The sequence below is a fragment of the Blennius ocellaris genome (assembly GCF_963422515.1).
Source record: "Blennius ocellaris genome assembly, chromosome: 4".
Lineage (NCBI taxonomy): Eukaryota > Metazoa > Chordata > Actinopteri > Blenniiformes > Blenniidae > Blennius > Blennius ocellaris.
Genome location: NC_137653.1, coordinates 15,248,367 through 15,267,271, shown reverse-complemented (window position 1 = coordinate 15,267,271; position 18,905 = coordinate 15,248,367). Strand labels below are relative to the sequence as shown.

Genomic DNA, 18,905 nt, shown 5'->3' with positions numbered 1-18,905 from the left:
AGCACTCATGAAAGAGTGGCACCGAAGACAACGGGTATTGTTTTTTTTATGGTAAACCAAACCCTTTGAGTCCAGTATTTAAAAGATCTGAACAATGACACCGCTTCATCAAAATCCAACAGCGGAGTGAAATATGATTTACTACGTCGCTCTGTGGTTGAACCATAGTAAGCTGTGAGATCGCAAAAATACCAACATATTTCAAGAATAATGTGCTATATCTGTGAACTCTCTCCCTGAGGATCAACTTCAATCACTACACAGAACACAGCAGTCTCACAAACACTTCAGAATGATGACACCAAGGTGTATAAAAAAAAAAGGTGTGTGCAGAATCCTTCTGGGGCTGTTGTATTTTTTTTTTACTCCCATTTAAATTTGCCCAAGGTATGAGTGCCAGAAACCAAGGCCTCAATTCACTCTGGCCTATAAGTTATCGGCCTCACGTTGTGTTTTTTCAACATTATTCCGTTACAAATTTTATACACACACACATATATATATATATATATATTAAAAACAAAAGTATGGCGAAAACTTTGAATTATATTTCTTTTATTCAAGCAAAAGGCATTTAGGGCCACAGAGTGAAATTGCATTGACTTCCATATGCATTCCTTGTGGGAAAGGATAAGCAAGCATTGAAAGTTAACTGGTGTCAAATTAATGTGTAAACAGAAGAGATCATGACAAATACATTTGTATTTTAAAAGGGTGGGCTGTTACAGCATTTTGGTTGCCTGCAATTCCCAATCAATACATTGCTACAGTCTCACGACTATATATATATATATATATATATATATATATATATATATATATATATATATATATATAAACATAATTGTATTAGTGTACATTTCCAAATCAGCCTCATGCGCTACAAAAGCCAAATGACTCTTAACTACTGCTAGCAACTTAAAAATCCCAAACAGAGAAATTAATATCGAAGGTAACCTCAAATCCAGTGTCTGCATATTATATATTATGTCACAGCCCAACAAAGTTTTCCCCACACTCAAATCTATAATGCACTGCAGTGGTGAGCTAAGCACAACAAAAACACCCATCTCCCTAAGATTAGCTATTCAATTATCAGTTTGGAAAAACAAAAGCATTTTATAATAAGACTGAAACATCACACGTGAGGTATTGTGCATTTAAAAGATGGAATAGATGCCAGTGTGACTAAACAGACTTTATTCAAGGTTAAGTTAAGCGGACAGAGGCAAGCAGTACAGTATTTGTTTGGACGGAGCGCTCAGAAGGCACTCCACATTCACTGGCTGGTAACATCTGCTCAGTAAGGTTATGGCTCTATTTTTTTTTTCTTTAAGCTGTTCTCCATTGGAGAAACCTACTAAGACATTTGTTTGATACTACTCTGTCTTCCATGGCTGTGCTTGAACATTTCAAAAAGGCAATATTTTTGGCACTTCAGAGAAAGCACCTGGTTGAGACAGTTGATCTTTGTTAATGCTGGCACTTTAAAACAAATTGTGGCAGTTTTTTTCTGGCCTTCGTCAGGCTGTGAGGTTGTTGGTGTTCAGGCACTAGAAGTAACCACAAGCTCACTAGTTTGTCTTATGAAGCACTGCACAAAAGAAGATGGAGGTCACCAGCGGACTTCTATTGTGTTTCTTTTCAACTTTTGAACTTCCGTGCAAAGAACTTACTTGCACTTTACTATGTGCATAAATAAAATAAGGCATTGGATTCCTCCATTTATTAATCTAGTGTAACCATTAGCAAAACAAAAAAGACCCAATTAAAAAGAAATGAGGAGAAAAAATTTAAATACTGGTATAACACTCTGCAATGAAGAAATGAGCTGAATCAGGGCATCTCTTCATTGATATGTAGGATTACTGTGCCGTCCAAACACAGACAGAATATCCTAAAAGGCACTTTCCTCAGCCTGGCACACAACTACAGCAGCTATTAATAAAACATAAAAATGTAAATATATGTTGAGAACAGCCAAAACCAACGTCCTTCATTTCCTGATGGTGGAATGTGTGCATGTGCGTGTTTTGTCAGAATTACAGACATTTCATTTACACTTTTTTTTTTTTTTTAAAGGCTTTAAACAGACTTTTCTTCTGGTCGACACATTTCTGTGTACGTTTGCTTTCTTTGGTGCGTTGCCTCACATTCTGATAATGCTCGGCTGACCTTTAGTCATAGACGGTTGCGTATTAATTCACTGTGAAATTATAGTAACTTAATTATTCTTTACTTACACACGCATATCATATGCAAAACACAAACATGCACATATACACAAGGCAATCGAGGACAAGGAGTGAAGATCCCTGTTGGGCAGAGACGTAGTGCCGAGTAGCCAGTAATCATGAGATTTCTTCCTTTGAGACATAGATTTTGCACATAGCTCCTTTATTCTTCTTTGCCATTTTCTTCACGCCTCCCCCTGCTGCTCCTCCTGTTGCTGTTTTTATGAGGAAGCCCAAACTAGGAATGACATTTAAAGATGATTAGTGTTATTGTGGAAATCACGTGAATGCAAGAAACAACAAATGAAGGCAACATGTAGATAAATGTTCATAATAACTCTAGAAAAAAAAGAAAACATCTGAATCAAATGGATTTTGATGGGAAAAATGATTTACCTTTACATTTAAGAAATAAGTGTGATTTTTTGTTTGTTTGTTTCTTTCACCTGCAATTCAATTAAGTCATTTGTCCCAGCACATAGTTTCTCAGGACTTTTTTTTTTTTTTTTTTTTTTAAGACTGCAGAGAATTGAAAACAATTTCCCAATTGTATCAAGCAATAAATATCACAAAATTCCAAATTCCAGATGCGTTTATACGCTTTTGCTTGGTTACATCAGCCCCAAGGATCAAGGTGACATGGTGTTCATTCACTGGAAATCTTAGAAATTTATTAGCCGTAGGTCGCCTGACTCAACACACTGGCTTGATACTTACTGGCAATGATGATAATGATGATGACTACGACGGCTATCAGGATGGCCCACATCTGAAACAGTAATGGGTAGAGGAAATATTAGAACTGTATCAATTTACTAGAATTATTTCATACTTGCATAATAAAATGAGGTCATTGTATGTGAATTTTTTTTTTTTTTTTCATTTCATCAAAAAAACTGAAAACAGTATTTCATAGTAAATAATATCCATGCTTTTGTCATGACCAACATATTTAAAGACCAATTCCAAGGTAGAGACTCTTGGCTGGAGTTTATTCAGTTCGCGTCGTCCTTATTTGCACTGGATAAAAGGGTGTAGTTTTATGTCAGATCAGGTTGAAGCACCTTGCAGTTCTTCCACCAGTACTTTCTTTTCAGCTTGGCTGCACTGGTCTCAAACTGGGAGGCTCCGGCCTGCAGTGCGTCGGCTCTGTCATCCAGCTCGGACAGCTTTTGATCTCGCTCCAGTACTTTGTCCACATTAACACGCATAATATCCACCACCTTGTCACAAAACACACACACACACACACACACACACACACAAAAAAGCATTTGTTTTAATGGAAGTTTCCTTCGATGGAAAAAAAAAAAAAAAGAGGGGGAAAAAGAAACTTTCCCTGAATGCCTTTTACAGATTTATCTAATAACAAAAAACACAAAACTGAAAACGTGCCGGGATATTGCTAATAAAAAAATTATAACATCATTGCATCAAGAGTCTGAAGCAATGCTCAACAAAACCACTGATCAGGACATTGGGCAAGGTGCTGGTTAAAAAAAGGCTCATACATATTGTAGCTTGTAACTGGGCTCACCGACAATAAAACAACAAAAATAAAACAATAATACAATAAAAGAAGGTTCAACTGTGTGCGCACATGGTATCACAGGATAAGCACAACCCATATGTTCCACTGATCTACAAACCCAACAACTGCCCCTCCTCCCAGACGGAGCGGCAGGGCGGAGAGGAGTGTGTAGGCCCATGCAGGCCTTACATAACCATGGAGACAGTGATTATATAAACTTCAGGCAGCCAATTGGGTATTTTGTGTGACATACCAAGGTTAAAGTTCTGTGTAGGTGGGGCTTACAGCGAGGGGGCCGAACTGAGACAGCGAGAGGGAGAGCAGTAAAGAGGATTAAGACTAAGACTTGGCAGCTGTTTTTGCTGGTGGCCTTACTGACATGGTTTTGAGTATAATTCCCCCCCCCCAAAAAAAACAGCTGAAAAAGCAGAGCTTTTGCTGACTGTCCTTTGCTCTGTGAAAAGACACGTGGCGGTAGACGCACGTTGGGGAGAGAGCAACTCATTCCACATTGTGGTGAATCTTATTATGGCAATGCTGCCAAGGGTTACGCAAGTCTCTGCGAGACTGACATCAAGGAAAGCAGCGAGTCACACGGAGCAGCGACACACGGGCGGAGCGAGGGAAAGTGGAGTTAAAGGGCCATTTAAAATGTCTTCTGAATTTGAATATGCGAATTAAACGTGCCTATCTAAGACTGCACAATTAACCAAACAGCCCACATATAACCAAAAAAAGCAATAGCATAATGCAATTAATATCTTAAAAAAAATAAATAAATCTATGAGGTCATCAATTTAGACTTTTAAGATCAATCATTTATTGATGAATTTGTTGAAAGCCTGCAATTATACACGTCTTACCTCATCGACCTGGGCTTGGGTCTGCTGCAAGCGTTTGTTGGATGACGCTCCCCCAGCACCTTCTGGACCGACAGCTGACCTGAAGGAATTATGAAAATTATGGAAAACATCATCCTTCTGACACATCCAGAGTCGGCACAATATGTTTAACACTGGCTTATACATAGGATGTCTGAAGCATAACAAACAGCAGATGACTAAATGCCCTCCACTTGTATATGCTGCATTGAAAATACATAATCATTTCCGCCAACAGAGTTGCAACAATTAGATAAATGGCAAATTAATAGACATGTATGTTATCACAACCAAATAATAATCGCAGCTGGAAAAGTTTTAATCTGCTTTTGTTTTGACAATCAAATGTGTCTACCTGTGGATTGCTGGACAGCAACAGCAAAGCATTAAAGCCTGTATCGAAAGTTTTGGGAAAGACATGGAAACATTTGCTGACATTTTCCCAAACCCGTTACATAAGTAAATGATAGACAAAGCAGCAATTGACAACTTAATCATTACTTACAATCTTCTCAATTACCAAAAACATTTTTTTTTATCTTGAATATTGTGTTATATAAAAAGAAAACTGTTGATATTGAAGTTTTCCAGACAATTGTGAGCCATGTGCTAACATAGCATATAAAATTAAAAAAAAAACAACAAAAAAACATCCACAATTCCACCAAAAAACAACTGTCTCTTTTATTGTTTACAGAGAACAGGGGGACTGATTTAGCTACAGTGACTGAATTATGTCATTGCACTAATGCTTCATGTTTTCCTAAAGTCTATATCTCATGCAACATGAAACACGTTATGCCATGTTAGGCTGATGTCTCAATGTACACTTGCATGGGCTTTCAAATAATTGCATGTGAAATACAGTGAGAAAATATAAATATATAACAGAGATCTATTTACCAAGATGGAATATACTCAAAGTTTGAAATAGCTTTTGAATGAAATGGATGCCAAACATTTCTTGCAGAATAAATTTGTTATATAAACTCTTTTCCACAGCCGTCAAGTTTATAAACCGCTGAGAGCTGGAGGCAACAAATGGAATAATAAAAAGCTGCGCAGATCCAATGTGACACGCCTGGTTTGAATGCGATTCCAAGTATCTCAACTCTTGTTTTTTGGAGTTTGTTTAGAAAAAAGAAGCAAACAGCAAATTTGTTCAATAACAACACGTCTTATTTTGTGTTTTCATCTGAAGTTATTTGAATGTGCTGGTTAGCTTGTTGCTCTTTGTATTATCAACACGCAGCCACTGCTAATACAGTAGACTCCAGTGCATTGTAACCCTCATCTGGATAAAGTATAGGAGTGGGTGCCTTTATAAATTGGTGATCTGCTGCCACCCTCTGTCCTTAGACGGCATTACTTGGAAATTACAACACTGATGTCAGAGAACAGAAGGATGGGCTTAAAGCACTTCAACGTTACACTGTGACATCTATGACTAAGTATGGAGAGGTGTGGCATATCATGACATCGTGCATCCAGGCTCAGCCACCATCAGGGCCCCACAATTCAAGAATGTATTTAAAAAGCAAATGAGCACGCCCATGCAAGATGAAAATACACAAACGCAGAGCTTTTAAAGAAAAATGCCCAAAAAGACAAATCAACGAAAAAACAAAAAATGTAAATATGTCAAGAGCCCATGAGAGAATTGTCTATCAAAATCAAACAAATCACATAATCTGTAAAATAGGACTTTCTCAATGTTCCTCCCCATAACTGTGCGTCTTTGAAACACACCTGATTTATATGAAAGGGTCATTGGGCGTCAACCTGAGAGATTTCCACAACCAAGATGTCAAAATCGCACCTGTTTTTACTGCCAGTTCAGAGAAAAAGCTTCTTTAACTTTAACTAACAGAACAATAGTACGCATCCAACATATTGTACTTTCATATAGTCCCTAATGAATGAGGAAATAGAGCTTTCATTTCCCTTCATTTCAACAAACTATATTTAAAATTATATTCTTGGAATAACAAACGTTTCAAGAGGCAGAAAAAGTATCGCACGAAGGCAGTATGTTATGATGGCTGTGGCTGTGACTGATAAGGCAATTCTTGGGTAGCACATTAAATCAGAGGAATAACTTATTTAATAACTGGATGTTGCCAAGACAAATCATTCACCTTCCATCGAGCATGGAAGGTATTTTTTGTTTATTTTAAACACGGGCACACATTGTGTTCAACTCAACAGGAGTGCTTGTTAGAAAGCCAAGATACTTAATTTCCTGAAAACAAAACAAAACAAAAACAAAAACCCATGACGCAAATCCTTCCAAAAGAAAGTCCCCCATCAGTCCTAACAAAGGAGTAAAGGTAAGCTTATTGTGAATGAGTCTACTCCCCTTTATGTGTTATAAATAACAAAAGAAGACAATAAAATAGATAGAATCCGATATTTTTTTGTCTTTTGTTTTAAATATTATTTTTAATTATTGCAACACAACTATATTTATTACTTAAAGAGAACAAAAGCATTCATTCTGAATCTGAACTTAAAAATGAAAATGGTGTTGATGAACAAAAAAATGAAAAACAGCACATATTTTAAGGAAGTGTCAGAAATACAGTATTAATCATCTCTACTCAATACTTCAAATTGAGTAGAGGGAGATGCTTAGCGTATATGTATACACATCAATATTACACAGCAACTCCTTTTGTTCGCTAATTTACCACACAAACATGATTTGTAGTATAGACATTCAGAACGATTAAGAAAGAGGCATTAAAAGAGATCAGAGTGAAATCAGCAACTGAATAACCAGGCTCCCCCCAAAAAAATTTATGGGATGAGAATTAGTGCTTAAACATAGCTTGACAGCAGAAATAACATTTGGTTGAATATTTCCCATTCTCCGGCTGTACTTTCATCCAAACTCAAATATGTTCCATTTGAAATATGTTTCCCCCTCTTCTGTCAAAAAGGCAACAGTAAAACTTTTAACACAGTAATTCTATTATGTTAGAATTACTACATTCTGTGTCTCTATCTGCAGCTAATGTGTGCATTAACATTGTAAAAGTAAAAAATACCCATGTCACCAAGAATGTGCATAACAATCACTGATTTAAAAACGAGTAATCAAAAGTCACTGTGGAGTTAACCTCAAGATTTGTATGCGTGTGTGTGTCATTAATGAGTTTAACAGTTTTTGCAACTTTGCCCCACACAGTAGTGATATTTGACAGTAATTAATAGAACGGTTAATATTAATGTTGACATTAACAACTTAAATTGCGAAACCCATACAACGAAATTAATATAATCCTATAACATCATCAGCACGAGTATAAGATCATATATAAGGGCTTGGTTGTCTTTCAACTCACGTTGTAAAATTTTACTAAATTGAATCTAGAATATACGGAAATACATGCACAATATATGAGGTTGGGATTTGTCTCCGTCATATGTCGTAAATTATACCACTTCAACCTGTTGATCCTTTGATAGAAATTAGTTATCTATAAACATAACCGTTTATTTCAAACACAAACACTCGTGGTTTGTAGTCGGTTTAAAACACCCAGATGTATATGCACAAAAGAAACACAAGCAGGAAAAGTGTTTTGAGCCGGAGCTAGCGTCGAAGGCTAAACCAACACAAAACTCGGACCCACAGGAAATGGGAGCTTCAAACTGCTTAGTTCGCACGAAGATCAGGGTATTTCTGTTACTGTATACGTGAATCTAAAACGTATGTGTATGTGGTGATTCAACCATCTATCCGCCATGCAAAGGTGAGTTGATATAATTGTTGTTAGGAGTAGTTTCACATCCCTAAACTGAAGCCGAGGATGTTAGCCGATTTAGCTTGTAGGCTAGTAGCACTTGTTGCAGCCTCGTACTAAAAGTTTTGGGCGTTGTTGTTTGGTCGCCGCGTCTCAGTACACTACCAGGAAGTCCCATGTTCCTGCCGTTTTAACCGTCGGGTTTTAAAACAAGTTGCGCTCGGAGTAAAAACATACTTACATTGTGAAGTTGAATTTGTTTGAACAACGCCGCTGTTTGAAGCTTGTATGCTAAGTGTCAGCCGTATCAGCGAGAGCTGTCGGTTGCCGTGATGCCTTCACCGTCATCGGAAACTAGAAAGTCAAGAAGGAACACTCGCTTGTTGAAGATAATTTTAAAACGTCTATGTTGTCATTTTAATACTTCATAGAAAATGTATCATAGGGAACCACTCGATTTTATAGTATGAATATAATATAAAAAAGTAAGTGCGTGTTATTTAACTCTATTTGAAAAGTTGAAAAAGTTCGTGTTATATACAAGAATTGTGAAAGAAATGACTTTCGATAATCCCTGAACGCACCATTAAAGAGGCATTTCCACAATTAGTAACGCATCGCACCGATAAAACACGATAAAAGCAGCACGGTATGCAATTGGATAGAAATTACATCAGGAAAAATGCAATGGACGAGTAACGTCCAAAATGTATGTAAGTCCACCCTACTTAGTTTTTATTACGTTTTTAAGTAAGTCCGGAAACATGTACTGAAACAGAATCCATTAAAGCCCGTGATCAGCATGTGACGTGAAGCTCATTTTTTGAAGTCCTCGAGTCTCGTGTGTCCTCTGTTGTGGACCTGGCTGTGTCTGACCATCACTGAGTCAACGGGAGGCCCATCTTACTTCTGAAATGACTGCAAATTTTACAGTCCACTCCTGCTGACATTATACCCGGGTCCTGTGATTTCATATGAAATCAGTTTAATAGTAAACTGACAACAAGCCTAAATTCAGTGGCTCCACTAAGAACACAAATCATTAAAAACAAACTTCTGCCTCCGTGGAGAAACGAAGAATCTAAATGACTGAAGAGGCAATCGTGCAGAAAGGAAATTGAGCAAAACTAGATTAACTAGGCTATTCATCATCAAGTCTTGTGTGAACAACTCAAAATCTACAACAATAAAGTCAAACAATCAAGAACTTCTCATTTTTCAAAACTAATTTCATATAATAAAAACAATCCCAGTTTTCTCTTTTCCACGTTTATATGTGAGGACTTTCAGAAGTCAAATTAGTGCTTTAAGAACTGATCTTTTATCTCAACAAATAATTTTAAGGCTTTTGAACCATTGTTTGTACCCGAAGAGACACTGTTTTGCCCTTGTTGAGGCTGAGACACTTAGTCCAGTTTTCTCCCAAGTTATTCCTACAACCTAATTAATTAATAACGCATTACTCTCATATGACTACTTTTTTCAGTAACGAGTCATCTATCTAACCCATTACTGTTTCCAAACCAGTAATCACATTAAAGTTGCCCAAGTCACTGTGCGTTATTATTGCAGCGAGACAGGGTTATTGTTTGCAAAGCTGCTTTATCATTAAACAGAATGCTTCAGCTCATCCTCTCTCATCTGAAGGGACACAGACACATGCAGTCTGACCTGACCCGCCCCCTTCTCCACTCTCAGCCAATCACACTTAAGTGGCTCGAACAGGTACCGCAAAAGACTTGGAACGAACCATCGTCATCAATAAACCTTAGCATTGCAATAAGCCCCCACCTTTTTTTTTTTAATTAATCAATCAATTAATCAAAGACAATTTGTCCACAGGAGGGGGCAATTTAAAGGTTGCATAGAGCAGGCAATGCAAATAAATAGATAAATAGTGCAACAATAGACTACAACTACATCTCCGGGCAAATAAATACCGGTAATAGTAAAAATCTAATTATAAAACTGTGAGTCAGATATAAATGCAACAAAGAATGAGGGTCAAAGGTTAAAATAGATGTCATCAGGAACCCAAAAACAAGTAATCAGTGAAGTAATTAAGTTACCTTTTTAAAGGAGTAACTAATAATCAGTAATCAGATTACTTTTTAAGGTAACTGTGGCAACACTGGTAGTATCATGTCATATCATATCACATCATATCATATCATATCATATTTCATTGTTAGTGTGTACACAAAACATCATTTTGTGAGAAAAAAATTACGATACAAGCTGAGGGGTTTCAAGAATCTAAATATGTCAAGATGAAGCTCGAATCCCTCTGCAGATAACTTTACTACATAACAAGATATTTTTCTTTTATTTAATGATCGAAATTATCCTCAAATGAATCAAGCATTCAGGATGAATTTTGGATCAGAGCTGCTTCAACTCACACATATTCAATTAGGATGTCTTTCATGGATGTCCCTCTCCAGCTCTGATGAGGCCATTCTAAAAGATGGATTTCTGGAGCTATTTAGAAAAACACAGCCACACAGTGCAGCAGGAGGGGGGGGACTGAAGCACCATGCGGTGAAGGGGTGTTAAATTATACCAATGTGATACAATGTGATACTGATAAAGGCGTTTTTCTGGCTCGGACTGGATTTCCTCAAATGGTTTCCAGCGCCACAGAGGTAAGGTCACTTTGCACTCTCTGCGAGATACTGCTCCAGACAACACACACAGCAACTCAAGAAATGTGCATTTAGAAGTGTTTGACCTGACGTTTCAGCTCGATTTTCAGATCCTTTGTTCATGCCAAACCTTGGTTGTGTTTTCATGTCCCATGATCACATTTCACAGTTATTTCTGTGAGAAATATTTTCGCTCCAATCAAGATCACAGGCTCTAAAAAGTAGGTCAGGATGTTGTTTTGTTTTTCTGTTTGTGTGGGTTCTACATTCCAGATTAAGATTTATATGCCCTCATTCATCATCATACTTTACTTTTACGCTTACCAGGAGTTGCGTAACAGCATAGAAGTAAAAATATGCCAAAAAGAACAACAACCCCTAAACACTCCAACATGCCTGAACCAGTGAAGTAAACCACCTGTTTTGGTAAATCACTACTTAAACTGATGTCTCTCCAGAGCAAGTGTCCAAAGCTGATAACTAACACAACAGAAAGTCTCCATCATCAAAAGGTGGTGAATATGTATTTCATTTCTGAACCTGTCTTAAGTTTTGATGTCTACATCTACAACTGTGCTGGTGGAATAGACAAGACAAACTGCTTTGTGTAAATAAAATACTTAATTATTGTAACGATTAGCACACATGACCTAATCAGCACACATGCATACACGAGGGGCCTGCACCTGGAGATAGTTTTCAGCTGTTTGAGTGTCTAAAGTTGAAAATAGATAACTTGTGCAAAAATGTTAGCTGGAGAGGCATTGCCTCCGTCACGGATAAATTATGGAAGCAAACAAGGTTTGTGGCTCCGTTATTCCCTGAGTCCTGTGTGACACTTATACAGAGTTCTCGGTCATTCGATACATTCCATGTATTATTCTGTTATCGTTTAGGACTAAACGGTAAAGTTGATTCTCATCTGTATCTTGCGTGAGGAATCTTGGTGATTGATACAGATTCTCCTATTAGTTGTTCACATTTGGCCTCTGTTCTGAATAATCACAAGGTGGACAAATAAAAGCCTGGAGCTTCATTTGACTGCAAAAAGATATGAGGATGATCTCACATCTCATTGTACGTGGAGGCCTGGTGAGACTTCGGCATGCCGTGGGTAAGAATCTGCTTTATTCTCTTTTTGACTTATGTAGTGTTTGTCTCTGTCCTGGGACTGTAAACCTGGAATCGATTTGTAAATATACACACCTCACTTTGAGACATTAAATTGTAAGGTAATGTAGCAGAATGTTTTTTTTTTAATCTACAGACTATCAATTGCATGGTAATAAGAAATGTTTTATTTTTTTTGGTCTTGTGCTAGTTCACCATTGTGTAGGATCTTCTCTTCCAAAAATGAGTTTGTGATTCCTGAATCACACAAGTCTCAGTTTTAGGCTGGAGTGTGTTTGTAAGAAGTTTTAATATTTAGAATGTAGGAATGTTGGAAAGCTTAGACATGGTAATGTTTATCACAATACTTTACACTTGGTTCAGTACATAATGCTACCAAAGGCCCACATTAGCAGGACATGTCCAGGACATTAGCACTGATTAACAGAGGAGTGGAGATTACCAGAGCAGAATATGAAACACACTCCTTGCATATTTTACTTTGAAGTCAGTTCTGTGGTATTTCATGTGTTTCCTTTTCTCTGTCTGTAGGTGCAGTTCGTTGGCAGAGCAGCATGAAACAAGCTCCTGTGTTGACAGCGGCTCCTGCTCGTGCCCTCATTGATGAACAGATCAACATAAAGGGCTGCTTTCTGCCTCCACACAGTCCTGTCACAGTGTGTGCAAGGATGCACTGTGAGGATGGTGACCTGTGGGAGGCCTTTGCACATTACAACACAAATGCAGGCGGCAATGTCAACTGTGAGTAAAACAAACTAAATATACATTTACAGTTAAGTGAAAGTAGATGAAACAGTAGAAAGGATGGATGAAAGATCATTTATATAAATAAAAAGATCTATTTTTGTCAGGTCTTTCACCATCTTACTTTTCCATGACTCTTTCATTCTAAATTTGAAGTTCAAAAATACCTTGATAAATGCAGAAAATTGATGAATTGGTCGATTCCACATCCCCAGCAAACTGTCTCCTCTCTTTACAGACATTTACAGAATCATACTAAAAGAACAGATGATACTAAAGTAAAATAAAATGGCTCTGTGCCTACTTTTGGTTTTCAGTCATCAAAATAAAGAAATTTTCATATTTTTTCATGAAATGTTAAGATGTCGCAGTTTGAACATTTGTTAGGTTGTTTATGTTATGCTGTGTTTGCGAGATTTGCAGAACATTGTTATCTGTTCTTATTTACAGATGACCATAACTCCCAACTTTTGGATTTGGGCTGTGCACATAGTTGTTATTTAAATTGTTTTATTGATAAAACAGCAAAATTGCTTCAATTACCATTAGCAATGAATTTATGAGTTATGATCGTTAATACAGAAAAATAATTATTAAATATATTAAATAATACTTGATAAGTTTGCTTCTCCCTTCCGCTTTTTAGGCATGATAATCAGATAGATGAGATGTATATGTGTGTGTATATTTAAACATATATTTTGTATAAATATATATGAATATATTTTCATAATCTAAAATTTAATTATTTATTATCATCAAATGGATACGTGTGTGTATGTATATGGTTTTGTCTGTGAATGCAACCCTAACCCTGAAATGAATGAAGATTTTCAAGTATATTTGCTGTAAATGTCAGTAAAGGTTACATTAATAATATAAGGGCTTATGACAGAGATCTAAAAAAAAGAAAAACTTTTTGCCATCATTTCATGTCCTACCTGCATTTTAGTTCCTCTTGGCATCTTCTTGTACTTTAACAGTGACAAGTGATATTTCATTGGGGGGTTCCTACCTTGGCTGTGAGCCAATGGGTCTCTTCTGGGGACTGCAGCCAGCTCCTGGAGGAAGACAAGGTTTAAGGTTTGACCATGAAAAGAATTTGCTGAGCACTGTGGGAAAAACAAACTGTCTCCTCACACACTTTCTCAAAGCCTAATATGTCTCCTTTCATCAGATCATGTTACTAATGGACTGCTGTGGTTGTTCATGCACACGGTGGTCAACTTATTGACATATTTTCCATTTCCCTTCCAATGATTTTCAGTAGATAAACTCTTACGTGACGTGACTTTCATTTATTCTCCATTTTCAGCTATTCAGAGCTGAATTTGTCTGTTGATAAAATAAAGATAACCATAAAATGTGTTTGTTTTTCAAACAGACTGAGGAAAAAAGACGTGGAGACTCCATACCGGGTGCACGTCTCCCTCATGGAGGGCCATGTTTCTCCCAGTGGGGGACAGATCCCTGAACTGGCAGTTGTTACTACTGAGCGCTGGTACATGGCACCAGGAGTCAGGAGAATAGAGATCCGTCAAAACGGGGTTGTCGGCACTCTATTTTTACCCCCTGGTGAGCATTTACTGCATTCTTACAATGGCTGCAAGGTTGTTGTGACATGATGGAGGATTGCACTGTAATGATTCCCTGCAGGACCGGGTCCATTTCCAGGTGTGCTGGATCTGTGGGGAATGGGAGGAGGACTTCCGGAGTATCGTTCTGCCCTGTTGGCATCCAAGGGGTACGCCTGTCTTTGTCTTTCCTACATCGGACACAAAGACTTACCTGGCCCCACAAACCAATTAAATGTTGGTGATTCATATTTCAGGGTAAGACAAGGTGCTGCACTATCCAAGGCCTGCTTTTGTATCATTTTTCAAATGTTTTATATTTATGTTCATTTTTGCCATTCCTTCCCATCAATCACATTTATTCTGGACAGTCATCATTCCAGCTCCTTCAAAATCATGATGAGGTTGACGCAGAGAGAATTGGGATCATTGGTGTCTCATATGGAGTTTACCTTTCTCTTCGCATTGCCACTCAATGTGGCGTTAACGTAAGTCACAAGAATCTCTGGCAACTGTTTGTTAATCTTCAGTTGTTGGTTTTCACATGAAGAATGCACAAATAGCTTTGATACAATGTGAAAGTAAAGCTTCTGAGGGTCTTTGGATCAATATGCAGCTTGTTCTTCTCTCCAGCCATCATGTCTGATTTGCATCAATGGGTTACTCGTAAGCTTAATTCCATTTCCAGAGGAAGAGGGCTTAAATAACCACAGTTACAGGTAAAGCTTAGATAGTAAAATTTATGTTTTCTGGAGGGTATTGGGGGGTGAAAGATTCAGAAAATGTGTATTACTGAACTCATTTTCAAATGATTTATAAATGCCATTTTTCTTGTTTTGTCTTTTTAGTGGTGACAAATATTGGAAGTATAATGATCAGGGCCATGCCGAGTTCAGAGACGCTACCTTACCTGCTCACCTTGTGCTTGAACACAGAGTGAAGGTGATATGTTTTATCAGCCTCTCAGACATCAGCACAAATGCACAAACCCACTCAAATTTGTTAACCATCAAAAAATTATCTCATTTTTGCAGTTAGAAAACCTCGCCTGTCCACTGATGTTCGTCGTGGGGGAAGATGATCGAAGCAATGCAGTCAGTGAGCAAGCTGACTTGGTACGTTTGAATTTTTTCATGATGCATCACAATTTATCTTTTCATGTGCCTCGGTATATTCCTCAAAGAACAGTTGAAAATGACCTTGAAAGTTATCATATTAAGCACTTGTGCTTATGGTAGTTTGATTCCATCCATCCATCCATCAATCCATTCTATGCCACTTATATTCTGATCAGGGTCATGTGGTGCTGGTGCCAATCCCACATAATGATGGGCGAGAGCAGGGTTCTTTGACACACACACACACACACACACACACACACACACACACACACACACACACACACACACACACACACACACACACACACACACACACACACACACACACACACACACACACACACACACACACACACACACACACACTATTTATAGACTGTGGGAGGAAACCCATGCACACACAGGGAGATCATGTAATTGGTCCAACCTGTTTATTTTCTTGACCTTCTCACTATCACGCCAGAGTGCTAACCACAGTCCCAATATGCAGACCTGCTTGAAGACTTTCCGCACAAAAGATATTGACATGAATTTCTTGCTCATTAGATTGAGGAAATCCTGAAGTCTGTTGGAAAATCTCAGCTGTTTACCCGGTTGTCTTACCGTGACGCTGGTCACTTGATAGAACCTCCTTACTCACCACATACAAGAGCCTCCTTTTGGACCATTAAACCAAAGAAAGGTGAGCTTTATTGCACAGTAACATTTTCCCTTTACCGCCATGTTTTTTTTTCCAAGCAGCCAGGTTTCAGCATTTAAAGGTTTTGTTGTTGTTGTTGTTGTTGCTCTATTTCACTCAAATATTGGATGTCAATGATCTGAGAGTCATTGCATTCTGTTTCCCAGACCTTTTCTGAACTTGGAATATAGCAAGAGCCTGTTCATGATGATATGTGCTGTGTTTGTTTTTCTGGCAGTGATTTGTGACTGGGGAGGTCACCCGGCAGCTCATGCCGCTGCTCAAGAGGATTCATGGAAAAAGATGTTGGATTTTTTGGAAACCAACCTGAGAAGGTGATTTTGGTACTGTCATGAAGAAAGCAAGTGTCATACTGTCATAAATGTAACTTTTCAAGTGTGTTTTTTTTCCCATTCAGTTTATTTCGGACATGTTGTTACATATCAAAAACAAAGATAAATCAATACAAACATAACAGAGCAAAACAAAACGGTAACATAACTAATCAATAATGGCCCAACAGATACATAAAGGAGTAGCAAGTAGCACAGCTTATTAAAAAAAACTCTACCTATATAATAAAATTACACAGCCTGGTTTACAAAGTAAAAATACATGAAGGATAATGATCAGCAACAATGCAAATTATATGCTGTCATTTTCTGTAAAGTTAGTCAAATGATGAGTGACAGGATATTTTTAAGCAAGTATTCTGAAATGATATTCGATCTTATTACATCTAAAATGGGGACTTGCCTACAAAAGCCCCTACTTCCCACATGGCACGCCGTCCCCACTCCTCCACCAGCTTGGTGTACTTCGCTCTCTTTCTTTTAAGGACTTCTTCAATCCTCTCCTCCCAGGGCACCAGCATGACCGTTTACTGTGATGTTTCCGAGACCAGTAAAATATCTGGTCATAGAGTGGTCCCAGCAAGGTTTCAGGGAATTTGAGTTGGGTTTCCAGGTCCACCATCATCGGCCAATTACGAACTGAGCCAAAGAGGACTGTTTGGGCTTTGGGGTGCAACTTTGTATGTTGCCCCGCGCTCACAAATGCTGTCTGACGTACTTGTGGTTGGTGACACTTGCTCCGGTCGATGCCGCTAAAGATGGACTCCAGAACATCATACGTGGATATCCTTGAAACTGTCGATAGTGAAGTTGATTTCTGCGAATAGAATAGAATAGAATAGAATAGAATAGAATAGAATAGAATAGAATATTAGATTTTGTAAGACATTATTAACAATACAAGCTGAGGAGTTTCAAGCATCTAAAGTGTCAATGTAAAGGCAATCGCTTGAAGCACTCAGCACATAAATTCATTATATTACAGGATATTTTCATTTGATTTATTTAATCACTGCAATGATCATATATATCAAGCATTCTAGATAGAAATTGGACCGGAATGTCTTGAACTCATCTACACTGGTTCAGGATGTCGGCCATGGATGTCTCTCTTCAGGTCATTAGACTTTCATCAGATTCAGGTTGGAACTCTGATAAGGCTTCAGCTGGAAGATTTCCATTATTCTATTCATTGTCCTGATAACACTATGCCAACATATTTGGTATCTGCACTATACTGCAGGGAGTGCTCATTTCTCAACGGTACATTTATTTTCCAACACATTTAACTCCATTTACATTTTCTTTATCAGAATTATCCAGACAAAAGCCCAACTATTCTGCAAGAGAATGAATAGGCAACGTATAGAAAGGAATACAGGAAGAAAAAACCTTTGCTGAACCACACTCAGGACTGATGGCTTTCTGCGGTTGCGGCTGGGGTTAGGGGATAGAAAGTAAGAAAAGGACAGGACAGAAACCGAGAGCAACAAACAAACAGGTTATCAGAAAGCATGTTGATTCACTCACTGCAGACTTGATGGGGACGGGAGGTGTCGATCAGTAACTTGTGGATCCACTGTCAGATTCTGCAGGAAGATAAAGAGAGACGACAGAGAGGAGAGAACACCAACCACAGAAGAGAACCGAGTATGCAATGGTGATATTAGATTGTATGGGAAGTAAGAAAGGAGAGAGGGAAAGCTCACTGCAGTAAAGGTCTCCAGGCAGCCTCACTATAAAACAGTCCAGGGTGGCTTGAACCAGCCCTTACTGTAAGTTCTATTAACTAGGAAGGTTTTAAGTCAAATCATAAAAGTACACACTGCGTCAACCACCCTAACTGAAACTCGGGACTGGTTCCACATTTTTACCAAATTTTATTGTGCACTGTGATTTTCATTTTTATTCTCCTGTCCTGTACAATGTGTGATTTTATTCTCCTATCCTGCTTTGCTGTTGCTGTGACACTGTAAATGTCTCCGTCTGTGAGAGTATTAAAGGATTGTCTTGTCTTGTCTTGTCTTCTATTATGTATATGTATATGTATATGTATATGTATATGTATATGTATATGTATATGTATATGTATATGTATATGTATATGTATATGTATATGTATATGTATATATATATTCTCATCTGTCACCCATCAAACAAGGACAATTTCCACCACAAGTAGCAGTAATAGTAATGGTAGTTTTAGCAGTAGCACTTTTTTTTTAGTAATAGTAGTGGAGTAGTATTACTAGGATATTAGTGC

The 18,905-nt window shown here is 37.8% G+C and overlaps 2 protein-coding genes across 2 annotated transcripts; one reads left to right on the top strand and one right to left on the bottom strand.

The window, feature by feature from the left end:
- Positions 1–550: 550 nt before the first annotated feature.
- On the bottom strand, positions 551–8,738 carry vamp3 (vesicle-associated membrane protein 3 (cellubrevin)). Its single transcript, XM_080494972.1, has 5 exons — positions 8,637–8,738; positions 4,629–4,707; positions 3,299–3,457; positions 2,952–3,003; positions 551–2,472 (listed from the first exon to the last, which is right to left on the bottom strand). Coding segments are annotated over exons 1-5 (309 nt in total). The 5' UTR covers positions 8,639–8,738; the 3' UTR covers positions 551–2,455.
- A 3,048-nt stretch (positions 8,739–11,786) lies between these two features.
- LOC308129505 (acyl-coenzyme A thioesterase 2, mitochondrial-like) lies at positions 11,787–18,555 on the top strand (the record flags this gene model as incomplete). Its single annotated transcript, XM_080495449.1, has 9 exons — positions 11,787–11,841; positions 12,703–12,912; positions 13,899–13,998; positions 14,300–14,490; positions 14,572–14,747; positions 14,861–14,977; positions 15,524–15,604; positions 16,157–16,292; positions 16,528–18,555. The coding sequence occupies 9 exons, from the start codon at positions 11,787–11,789 to the stop codon at positions 16,626–16,628; spliced, it is 1,167 nt and encodes a 388-aa protein (XP_080351575.1). The 3' UTR covers positions 16,629–18,555.
- Positions 18,556–18,905: the final 350 nt, after the last annotated feature.